This window comes from Choloepus didactylus, chromosome 17 (genome assembly GCF_015220235.1).
Source record: "Choloepus didactylus isolate mChoDid1 chromosome 17, mChoDid1.pri, whole genome shotgun sequence".
Lineage (NCBI taxonomy): Eukaryota > Metazoa > Chordata > Mammalia > Pilosa > Megalonychidae > Choloepus > Choloepus didactylus.
The window spans coordinates 68,308,094-68,320,579 of NC_051323.1; the positions used below are offsets into that span (position 1 = coordinate 68,308,094).

Here is a 12,486-nt window from a genome sequence, read left to right on the forward strand (position 1 = left end):
CAGGAATTCTGGAGTGGAATTAATTGCAAAATATTTTCAAATATTTATTGAGCACCTGCTATGTTCCAGGCCCTGTTTTAGGCACAGGGGAGGCGTTGATGAACAAAACAAACAAAGATTCTGACCCTTTTAGAACTTATATTTAGTTGGGGGTAGGGGAACAATCAGCTTTAGATGGAATAAGTAAATTATCTAGAATGTTAGGAGGCAGAAAGTGCTGTGGAAAAAATATACAAACAGTTGAGGGAGTAGGTTGGGAGTTCAGGGGAAGGCTAATCGGGTTACAATTTCAGTTTTTTATTTATTTTTAATTTTTTTAAATTATTAGATAGAATTTGGGGAATAAAGGTTACATTACCAGTGGAGCTTCCTTGAACTGATAATGGGCAGTTAGTGGTTTGGGTTTTGTTTGGTTTTAGCTAAGCTGCCTTTCAGTCCTCTCACCTGGAACTTAAAATTGCTTTACGGCAGCGAGGGAGAAAACCAATCACTTCAGTTAGGTGTGAGTGCTGCTGATTCATACTGGGAAATTTAACAATCATTAGTGTAGAAAAAAGAAGTGAAATTTATTTTTCTCTTGGATCCCACTTCTGTTGGCTTCCATGAAATTTTTTTTTCCATTTTTTTTTTATTGTGAACTTTAACATATATACATAACAGTGATAACTCAATGTACAATTTCAAAAGTAGTTAGAGAGCAAATCTCAAAGAAGGTCATGGGTCACAGTTCCACAACTTCAGCCATTTCCATTGTAAAATAAAACATACATACAGAAAGGTTGTCATCTCTTGTTGTACAGCTCAACAAGCAGTCATATAGGTAATTTCAAAATCATTATGGGTTACTGTTGCAGTTTGCTAATGCTGCCAGAATGCAAAACACCAGAAATGGATTGGCTTTTATAAAAGGGGGTTTATTTGGTTACACAGTTAGTCTTAAGGCCATAAAGTGTCCAAGGTAATGCATCGACAATTGGGTAACTTCACTGGAGGATGGCCAGCGGCATCATGAAAACCTCTGTTAGCTGGGAAGGCACATGGCTGGTGTCTGCTCTGGAGTTCTGGTTTCAAAATGGCTTTCTCCCAGGACATTCCTCTCTAGGCTTCAGCTCCTTAAAAATTTCACTCTTAGCTGCTCTTGGAGCAAAAGTCTGCTTTCAAAGGCCGTCTCCAAAATGTCTCTGTAAGCTGAAACTCCTCACTCAGCTTCTGTGCGTTCTTCAAAGTGTCCCTCTTGGCTGTAGAAAGCTTGCTCCTTCTGTCTGAGCTTATATAGTGCTCCAGTAAACTAATCAAGGCCCGTGCTGAATGGGCAGGGCCATACCTCCAAGGCAACTATCCAATCAGAGTCATCACCCACAGTTGGGTGGGTCGCATCTCCATGGAAACACTCGAAGAATTACAGTCTAATCAACACTAATACGTCTGCCCACACAAGATTGCATCAAAGTTAATGGCATTTTGGGGGACATAATACATTCAAACTGGCACAGTTACCATTCCACAATTTCAGTTCTTTCCTTATTATGCAGTACAGGGTATATAGAGAAAGGTGAAGACCTTCAAGGCACAATTCAACGAGCAGCTCTAGAGCAAATCCCAAGGGATGCTGTAGGCTACAGCTCCACCATGTCATTTACCTCCTTCCAGCCCTTCTAACACCCCAGCATCCAAAAAATATAAATGTGTGTGTGTGTGTGTGTGTGTGTGTGTATTTCAATTTTCAGTATTCATAGACCTTTGTTCAATCTTATCTTGTTTGTTGCTACCCCTTCCTCTCACTTAATCTTTTTTTCCGTCTTCAGGGGTGTCTAGGCAGTGAGCACTCTAACTTGTTCATATTAAAAGGGGGTGTTGACAGTATACAATTTTAAATAGGACAGCTGGACCAGGCTTCATTTGGAAAGAAACAATTAACCTTTCCAGGAGAGGGACCAGCCAGTGAAAAGGCCCTGCGGTGGGCAGATGTACACCTGCTCTGAGGAACTGTGGTTAGACAGGAGCAGCTGGGTGAAGCTAGTGTCCACGGTGCAGTGTGTTCAGCATTTCATTTGGTCCAGGGCACTGGCCATAGACAAGGAGAGCCATTTTAAAATAATACCATGATTTATTGATTTAACGCAGGAGACACTGCATTTTATTTTAAATAATATTTTGTATTAAGCCATCAGAGATCAAAAGGGTTATGTTTGAACAAGAAGGTTATCTTTCTTATGTATAAAATGTGACAGTGTCGATTAAAAGTTAAGAAAACCCAGATTCGGTAGCATTTGAAATGTCAGCAGTTTAGCTACGATAATGGTTTCTGTTGTTCTGTCATTTTCAAGATCCATTAAAGTAAATAAAACTTAAATATGCTACATTTTCACATCTTTTCTTCCCCTTACATATAGGTTCTAAGTCTTTGTAGTAATATTCTTATAAATTGGTGTCTCAGTAGCTATTCTTTAAGAAAACCCAAAGGCTTTCACATTTTGTTTCTAATGGTCCCACTTCATTTCCATTTTTCCTTAGTCCTGGTCTCCATTATATATATATATATATATATATTTTTTTTTTAAATCATCATTTTATTGAGATATATTCACATACCATGCAGTCATACAAAACAAATCGTACTTTCGATTGTTTACAGTACCATTACATAGTTGTACATTCATGACCTAAATCAATCCCTGACACCTTCATTAGCACACACACAAAAATAACAAGAATAATAATTAGAGTGAAAAAGAGCAATTGAAGTAAAAAAGAACACTGGGTACCTTTGTCTGTTTGTTTCCTTCCCCTATTTTTCTACTCATCCATCCCTAAACTAGACAAAGTGGAGTGTGGTCCTTATGGCTTTCCCAATCCCATTGTCACCCCTCATAAGCTACATTTTTATACAACTGTCTTCGAGATTCATGGGTTCTGGGTTGTAGTTTGATAGTTTCAGGTATCCACCACCAGCTACCCCAATTCTTTAGAACCTAAAAAGGGTTGTCTAAAGTGTGCGTAAGAGTGCCCATCAGAGTGACCTCTCGGCTCGTTTTGGAATGTCTCTGCCACTGAAGCTTATTTCATTTCCTTTCACATCCCCCTTTTGGTCAAGATGATGTTCTCCGTCCCACGATGCTGGGTCTACATTCCTCCCCGGGAGTCATATTCTACGTTGCCAGGGAGATTCACTCCCCTGGGTGTCTGATCCCACGTAGGGGGGAGGGCAGTGATTTCACCTTTCAAGTTGGCTTAGCCAGAGAGAGAGGGCCACATCTGAGCAACAAAGAGGCATTCAGGAGGAGACTCTTAGGCACAAATATAGGGAGGCCTAGCCTCTCCTTTGCAGCAACTGTCTTCCCAAGGGTAAAACTTATGGTAGAGGGCTCAACCCATCAAACCACCAGTCCCCTATGTCTGTGGTCCTGTTAGCAACCATGGAGGTGGGGTAGGCGAATACCCCTGCATTCTCCACAGGCTCCTCAAGGGGGCACTACATCTTTTTTTTTTCCTTGTATTTCTTTCTTTCTTTTTTTTTTTTTTTTAACTTTCCCTTCTTTTTTAAATCAACTGTATGAAAAAAAAGTTAAAAAGAAAACAAACATACAATAAAAGAACATTTCAAAGAGACCATAACAAGGGAGTAAGAAAAGACAACTAACCTAAGATAACTGCTTAACTTCCAACATGTTCCTACTTTACCCCAAGAAAGTTACATAATATAGCAACATTTCTGTGAACTTGTTCCTACTATATCCATCAGAAATTAACAGACCATAGTCATTTCTGGGCATCCCCAGAACGTTAAATAGCTTATCTGTTCTTCTTGGATTATTGTTCCCCCTTCCTTAATTGCTCTCTACTGCTAGTTCCCCTACATTCTACATTATAAACCATTTGTTTTACATTTTTCAAAGTTCACATTAGTGGTAGCATATAATATTTCTCTTTTTGTGCCTGGCTTATTTCACTCAGCATTATGTCTTCAAGGTTCATCCATGTTGTCATATGTTTCACCAGATCGTTCCTTCTTACTGCCGTGTAGTATTCCATCGTGTGTATATACCACATTTTATTTATCCACTCATCTGTTGAAGGACATTTGGGTTGTTTCCATCTCTTGGCAATTGTGAATAATGCTGCTATGAACATTGGCGTGCAGATATCTGTTCGTGTCACTGCTTTCCGATCTTCCGGGTATATACCGAGAAGTGCAATCGCTGGATCGAATGGTAACTCTATATCTAGTTTTATCTAAGGAACTGCCAGACTGACTTCCAGAGTGGCTGAACCATTATACAGTCCCACCAACAATGAATAAGAGTTCCAATTTCTCCACATCCCCTCCAGCATTTGTAGTTTCCTGTTTGTTTAATGGCAGCCATTCTAACCGGTGTTAGATGGTATCTCATTGTGGTTTTAATTTGCATCTCTCTAATAGCTAGTGAAGCTGAACATTTTTTCATGTGTTTCTTGGCCATTTGTATTTCCTCTTCAGAGAACTGTCTTTTCATATCTTTTGCCCATTTTATAATTGGGGTGTCTGTACTATTGTCATTGAGTTGTAGGATTTCTTTGTATATGCAAGATATCAGTCTTTTGTCAGATACATGGTTTCCAAAAATTTTTTCCCATTGAGTTGGCTGCCTCTTTACCTTTTTGAGAAATTCCTTTGAGGTGCAGAAACTTCTAAGCTTGAGGAGTTCCCATTTATCTATTTTCTCTTTTGTTGCTTGTGCTTTGGGTGTAAAGTCTAGGAAGTGGCCGCCTAATACAAGGTCTTGAAGATGTTTTCCTACATTATCTTCTAGGAATTTTATGGTACTTTCTTTTATATTGAGATCTTTGGTCCATTTTGAGTTAATTTTTGTGTAGGGTGTGAGGTAGGGGTCCTCTTTCATTCTTTTGGATATGGATATCCAACTCTCCCAGCCCCATTTGTTGAAAAGACCATTATGGCTCAGTTCAGTGACTTTGGGGGCCTTATCAAAGATCAGTCGGCCATAGATCTGAGGGTCTATCTCTGAATTCTCAATTCGATTCCATTGATCTATATGTCTATCTTTGTGCCAGTACCATGCTGTTTTGGCAACTGTGGCTTTATAATAAGCTTCAGAGTCAGGGAGTGTATGTCCTCCCACTTCGTTTTTCTTTTTTAGAGTATCTTTAGCAATTCGAGGCATCTTCCCTTTCCAAATAAATTTGATAACTAGCTTTTCCAAGTCTGCAAAGTAGGTTGTTGGAATTTTGATTGGGATTGCATTGAATCTGTAGATGAGTTTGGGTAGAATTGACATCTTAATGACATTTAGCCTTCCTATCCATGAACATGGAATATTTTTCCATCTTTTAAGGTCCCCTTCTATTTCTTTAGTAGAGTTATGTAGTTTTCTTTGTATAGGTCTTTTACATCTTTGGTTAAGTTTATTCCTAGGTACTTGATTTTTTTAGTTGCTATTGAAAATGGTATCTTTTTCTTGAGTGTCTCTTCAGTTTGTTCATTTCTAGCATATAGAAACATTACTGACTTATGTGCATTAATCTTGTATCCCGCTACTTTGCTAAATTTGTTTATTAGCTCTAGTAGCTGTATCGTCGATTTCTCAGGGTTTTCTAGATATAAGATCATATCATCTGCAAACAATGACAGTTTTACTTCTTCTTTTCCAATTTGGATGCCTTTATTTCTTTGTCTTGCCAGATTGCCCTGGCTAGCACTTCCAGCACAATGTTGAATAACAGTGGTGACAGCGGGCATCCTTGTCTTGTTCCTGATCTTAGAGGGAAGGCTTTCAGTCTCTCACCATTGAGTACTATGCTGGCTGTGGGTTTTTCATATATGCTCTTTATCATGTTGAGGAAGTTTCCTTCAATTCCTACCTTTTGAAGTGTTTTTATCAAAAGGGATGTTGGATTTTGTCAAATGCTTTTTCAGCATCTATTGAGATGATCAATTGATTTTTCCCTTTCGAGTTTTTAATGTGTTGTAGTACATTGATTGTTTTTCTTATGTTGAACCATCCTTGCATGCCTGGAATGAACCCCACTTGGTCATGGTGTATGATTTTTTTAATGTGTCTTTGGATTCGATTTGCAAGTATTTTGTTGAGGATTTTTGCATCTATATTCATTAGGGAGATTGGCCGGTAGTTTTCCTTTTTTGTAGCATCTTTGCCTGGTTTTGGTATTAGATTGATGTTAGCTTCATAAAATGAGTTAGGTAGTGTTCCATTTTCTTCAATGTTTTGAAAGAGTTTGAGTAAGATTGGTGTCAGTTCTTTCTGGAAAGTTTGGTAGAATTCCCCTGTGAAGCCATCTGGCCCTGGGCATTTATTTGTGGGAAGATTTTTGATGGCTGATTGGATCTCTTTGTTTGTGATGGGTTGGTTGAGGTCTTCTATTTCTTCTCTGGTCAGTCTAGGTTGTTCATATGTTTCCAGGAAATTGTCCATTTCTTCTACATTGTCCAGTTTGTTGCCATACAGTTGTTCATAATATCCTCTTATAGTTTTTTTAATTTCTTCAGGATCTGCAGTTATGTCACCTTTTTCATTCATTATTTTGTTTATATGGGTCTTCTCTCTTTTTGATTTTGTCAGTCTAGCTAGGGGCTTGTCAATCTTGTTGGTCTTCTCAAAGAACCAACTTTTGGTGATATTTATCCTCTATTGTTTTTTTGTTCTCTATGTCATTTATTTCTGCTTTAATCCTTGTTATTTCTTTTCTTCTACTTGGTTTAGGATTGGTTTGCTGTTCATTTTCTAGCTTCTTCAGTTGATCCATTAGTTCTTTGATTTTGGCTCTTTCTTCCTTTTTAATATATGTGTTTAGTGCTATAAATTTCCCCCTCAGCACTGCTTTTGCTGCATCCCATAGGTTTTGGTATGTTGTGTTCTCATTTTCATTCGTCTCTATATATTTAGCAATTTCTCTTGCTATTTCTTCTTTAACCCACTGATTGTTTAGGAGTGTGTTGTTTAACCTCCAGGTATTTGTGAATTTTCTAAGTCTCTGATGGTTATTGACTTCTAATTGTATTCCATTGTGGTCAGAGAATGTGCTGTGAAGAATTTCAATCTTTTTAAATTTATTGAGGTTTGTTTTATGTCCCAGCATATGATCTATTCTGGAGAAAGTTCCGTGAGCACTAGAAAAGTATGTGTATCCTGGTGATTTGGGATGTAATGTCCTGTATATGTCTGTTAAATCTAATTCATTTATCAGATTGTTTAGGTTTTCAATTTCCTTATTGGTCTTCTGTCTGGTTGATCTATCTATAGGAGAGAGTGATGTGTTGAAGTCTCCCACAATTATTGTGGAAACATCAATTGCTTCCTTTAGTTTTGCCAGTGTTTCTCTCATGTATTTTGTGGCACCTTGATTGGGTGCATAGACATTTACGATTGTTATTTCTTCTCGCTGAATTGCCCCTTTTATTAGTATGTAGTGGCCTTCTTTGTCTCTCAAAACATCCCTGCATTTGAAGTCTATTTTATCTGAGATTAATATTGCTACACCTGCTTTCTTTTGGCTGTAGCTTGCATGAAATATTTTTTTCCATCCTTTCACTTTCAGTTTCTTTGTGTCCCTGTGTCTAAGATGAATCTCTTGTATGCAACATATTGATGGTTCATTTTTTTTGATCCATTCTGCGAATCTATATCTTTTAATTGGGGAGTTTAATCCATTTACATTCAACGTTATAACCGTGAAGGCATTTCTTGAATCAGCCATCTTATCCTTTGGTTTATGTTTGCCATATTTTTCCCTCTCTCTATTAATATCCTTTATTGTACCCATACCGAATCTCTTTAGTACTGAACCTTTCTCCAAGTCTCTCTGTCCTGTCTTTGTATCTCTGTCTGTAGGGCTCCCTTTAGTATCTCCAGTAGGGCAGGTCTCTTGTTAGCAAATTCTCTCAGCATTTGTTTGTCTGTGAAAAATTTAAGCTCTCCCTCAAATTTGAAGGAGAGCTTTGCTGGATAAAGTATTCTTGGCTGGAAATTTTTCTCACTCAGAATTTTAAATATATCGTGCCACTGCCTTCTTGCCTCCATGGTGGCCGCTGAGTAGTCACTACTTAGTCTTATGCTGTTTTCTTTGTATGTGGTGAATTGCTTTTCTCTTGCTGCTTTCAGAACTTGCTCCTTCTCTTCTGTGTTTGACAGTGTGATCAGTATATGTCTCGGAGTGGGTTTATTTGGATTTATTCTATTTGGAGTTCGCTGAGCATTTATGATTTGTGTATTTGTGTTGTTTAGAAGATTTGGGAAGTTTTCCCCAACAATTTCTTTGAATACTCTTCCTAGACCTTTACCCTTTTCTTCCCCTTCTGGGACACCAATGAGTCTTATATTTGGACGTTTCATATTATCTATCATATCCCTGAGGTCCATTTCGATTTTTTCAATTTTTTTCCCCATTCTTTCTTTTATGCTTTCATTTTCCATTCTGTCATCTTCCAGGTCACTGATTCGTTGTTCAACTTCCTCTAGTCTTGTACTATGAGTGTCCAGAATCTTTTTAATTTGGTCAACAGTTTCTTTAATTTCCATAAGATCATCCATTTTTTTATTTAGTCTTGCAATGTCTTCTTTATGCTCTTCTAGAGTCTTCTTGATTTCCTTTATATCCCGTACTATGGTCTCATTGTTCATCTTTAGTTCTTTGAGTAGCTGCTCTAGGTGCTGTGTCTCTTCTGGTCTTTTGATTTGGGTGCTTGGGCTTGGGTTATCCATATCATCTGGTTTTTTCATATGCTTTATAATTTTCTGTTGTTTTTGGCCTCGTGGCATTTGCTGAACTTGATAGGGTTCTTTTAGGGTTTGTAGACCTATTGAAATCCTTATCTCTAATTTATCAGATCTACAGCTTCATGGAGTACACTTTCTCTAACTAACCAGCAGGTGGCGTCCACGAGCCACCTGTTCTCCACAAGCCAGTTCTCCCCTGCTTAGCCTTTTTGGTGAGTGGGGGAGTGAGTCTTGTGGGGCCCAATTGGTGTACCAAGCTTGCGTGTGTAGTTGGTGTTGCCTGCCCTGTATGTGGGGTGTGTTTCTGGGTAGTCGGGGAGGGGGGGTGGCCCTGACAATCAAATCTCCCTGGTGATCCTAGAGTTTTAAAGCTGCTGCAATAGTCTAATCCTTCAGTTCAGTCCTGCCACAGTTTGTCTCTGCCACTGACCCACAAGTCCTTGGTATTGGCGTATGGCTTCTGAGACTTGCAAGTGGGCCCCTCTTCCAGGCTGTGCACCCTGGGTCCTCTGTTGAGGGATGACTGTGCTATGTCACAGGTGAGTGCCGTCCCCCCAGGGCAGTTCTGGGCTGCTGGGCTGTGTAGGGAGGCTCCCAGTCTGCTCAAATGATGGCTGAATGGGGCTTTGTTAATTCACACTGCTCCACCTTCCCAACTCTGGGACAATCAGCTGAGGTTGCAGGGAAGGCTAATGTCCACGCCCAGTTTTGTGGTGTGTGCCTGTTATTTGAAGCACTTCCGTCACACTGGGTTGTCTGGGGCAGCTCTGGGCTATGGGGCTGGCGATGGGCAGGAGTGTTTCCTGTCCACCAGGATGGTGGCTGTGAGCAGACACCCCCCTTTTCTTGGGAAGTTGTGGTGTTTAGTGAATTTTCTCAGCCACTGTATTATTGCCTTTTGTCTCAGAGCTCTCTTAGTTCTGCTCTTGACTTGAGATGCCCAAATTGAAAGTCTTTGAAGCTTTCTATATTGGGCTTCCTAGAGTAATTGTTTTAGAAAAAGAAAAAAGGATTAAAAAAAAAAAAAAAAAGGGCCCTCCTCAGAGATCTAATGGGTTATTGAAATGCTAATAGACAAAGCAACCAGGGCCATTAAGGAAAGGTCCACAGGGCAGAGAGATCAGCTTTTCTTCGGGATTTGCATATGCGCCTCAAGGCCTGAGCTCCACCCTTCCCCTTTCTGTGTTCACCAGAACTCCAAAAATCCTCTGCTTTTATTTTGGAGTTTTTCGTGTTGTTTTTTTTTTCCTATGCCTGTCTCCTCTCTGCTGGGCTGGCTGCTCTCAGATTCTCTGGTGTCTGGTCTCAGTCTATCTGTGGTTGGAGTTTGGATCAGTAGAATGAGTTTCCGATAAGGGCTGCCACTGCAGTTCTCCCTTCTCCTTCCCGGAGCTGACAGCCCCTCCTCCCATGGGACTGAGCCTGGCATGGAGGGGCGCGGGTCCCCTGGCCGCAAAAACTTACAGATTTCGCTGATCTCAGCAGTTCGACATTTTCATGAGTGTTGTATGAAGTATGCCCAAAGACAGATTGCTCTGTGGTGTCCAGTCCACGCAGTTCCTGGCTTTCTACCTACTTTCCTGGAGGAGTAACTAAAACATACAGCTCACCAGTCTGCCATCTTGCCCCGCCTCTCCATTATATTTTGGAAGGGGTTCAGTTCTTTCAAATAAAATAGTCATTGCTTAGAACTTTAATCCCCATCCCTACAGCCCCTCATAAAGTAATTTTGGAATCAAGAACCAAAATTAGAGTTTTTAAAACCAGTCATGTCTTGAGATAAGATTTTAAACTTCTAACACACAGTAAATGCCATTTGTGTAGTCTAAATAAGGTTTTCTACTTCTTTTACAGGCATCTGCGTCAACCTCCCGATATTTATCCTTACCTAAAAATACAAAGCTTCCAGAAAAGCTACAAAAGAAAAAGAATATTTCTCATACAGGTAAAGAATACATTTGGAACAGAAAAACTTTACATTTTATTTGGGATTGCTTATAAAACAGAGAAACTTCTCCTATTACTCAACTTCAATAGGGTCTATGAATCTGTTATTTCAGATTTTGAAATAATAATCTGGTGACCTTTTATTAGTTTTGTGATTTTTTTAAATGGAGTTCTGTGCACATTATAAATAATGTAATCAGTTCTCTCTCGTAAGATTCTATTTGTTATAGCAATAGCAAATGTTACCATATGCTTAGGGAACAGGTGAGTAGAAAGTTATAAATCTTCAAGTGTGTAAATATTTAAATTTTTACAGTAATTCTAAAATACTTTCATGAAGACAAACATATATTCTGGCTATAATTATTAAATCTTTTTCATAAGATTTAATACCCTTTCTTGAGTGATAATCTTTATCTAGTGTCTGAATTTAACCCCAGAAGAACTATGTTAGGATTTTGTGTTATTAAAATGTGGGGTATAACATTAATGCCTTTTTCTGGAAGGGGGAGGGGCTTATGCATTTAATTAAATGGGAATAAGAACATCTAATGATGACTGGTGGTAATGGAGGGGAGAGGAAATGGAAAGGCAGAATGGGGAAGAAAAGAAAGCACTGAATATTCAGAAGAGTGGGCCGTGTCATCTCTGAGGGACCATTAAACATGCTCTCCTCTCCCAGAATCGTGACTCCCAAGCAAGTGCACCGTGGAGCCCTCCTGCCCACTCTTCCATGACCTGAATCCTGATAATCTGCTGGTTCTGATCGGGCCCCCTCCCTTTATTTGAAAAGTGCCCATTGGGGTTTTGGGCCTCTGCTTCCCCTTATATGAAAATACAAAGGAAAAAGGTGAAGCTGTGTATGAGATTCCACATATGGATAGAACTCTTCATGCCAGCAGCTAATCGCTGGACTGCTTACTACGTGCAGTTCCATTTGCTGAACCCTGTCTGAGCTTCAACTCTGATCCACCCCCGTGGGGCAGGGGAGAGACAGCCTCTGCTGCCAGATTGTCTCTGTTTGAGTTCCAGTTTACCCCTCCCTAAATCTCCTTTTTTTTCAATTTTATTAAGATATATTCACACACCGTATAACCAGTCCAAAGCATACAATTGGTGGCTCACAGTATCATCATATAGTTGTGCATTCATCATCACAATCAATTTTAGAACATTTTCATTACTCCAAAAAAATAATGAAAGGAAAACCCAAAACATCCCGTACACCTTATCCCACCCCCTATTTTTTTTAGTCTTTATTTTATTATTTAGCTGCCCCTACACTGAATAAAGGGAGTGTCAGTCACAAGGTTTCCATAATCACACGGTCACACCATAAAAGCTATATAGTTATACAGTCATCATCAAGGAGTAAGGCTACTGGGTTATAGTTCAACAGTTCAGGTATTTCCTTCTAGCTATTCTCATACACTAGAAACTAAAAAGATATCTATATACTGCATAAGATATCTATATATTGCATATATACATCCAGAATGACCTCTCAATTCTATTTGAAATCTCTTAGCCACTAAAACTTAATTTTGTTTCATTTCTTTTCCCCCTTTTGGTCAAGAAGGCATTCTCAATTAATTCTCAATGTGTCAGGGCCAGTCTCATCCATGGGAGTCATGTCCCATGTGGGGTGGGTGAGTTTATTTGCAGAATTGGCTGAGAGAGAGAGGCCATATCTGAGCAACAAAAGAGGTTCTCTGGGGGTGACTCTTAGGCATAGTTGTAAGTAGGCTAAGCTTCTTCTTTGCAGGAATACGTTTCATAAGGGCAAGCCCCAAGATCAAGGATTCGG

At 39.3% G+C, this 12,486-nt stretch overlaps 2 protein-coding genes across 3 annotated transcripts in view; one reads left to right on the forward strand and one right to left on the reverse strand.

The window, feature by feature from the left end:
- Window positions 1-12,486, forward strand: part of SLC9A2 (solute carrier family 9 member A2) — a 123,018-nt gene that overhangs the window by 97,161 nt on the left and 13,371 nt on the right. For both annotated transcript variants that reach the window (XM_037806689.1, XM_037806688.1), the window contains exon 11: window positions 10,587-10,677. In XM_037806689.1, coding sequence (XP_037662617.1) covers window positions 10,587-10,677 — 91 coding nt within the window. The remainder of the gene's footprint in view (window positions 1-10,586; window positions 10,678-12,486) is intronic.
- Window positions 1-12,486, reverse strand: part of MFSD9 (major facilitator superfamily domain containing 9) — an 81,797-nt gene that overhangs the window by 30,099 nt on the left and 39,212 nt on the right. The gene's annotated exons all lie outside the window — the stretch shown is intronic.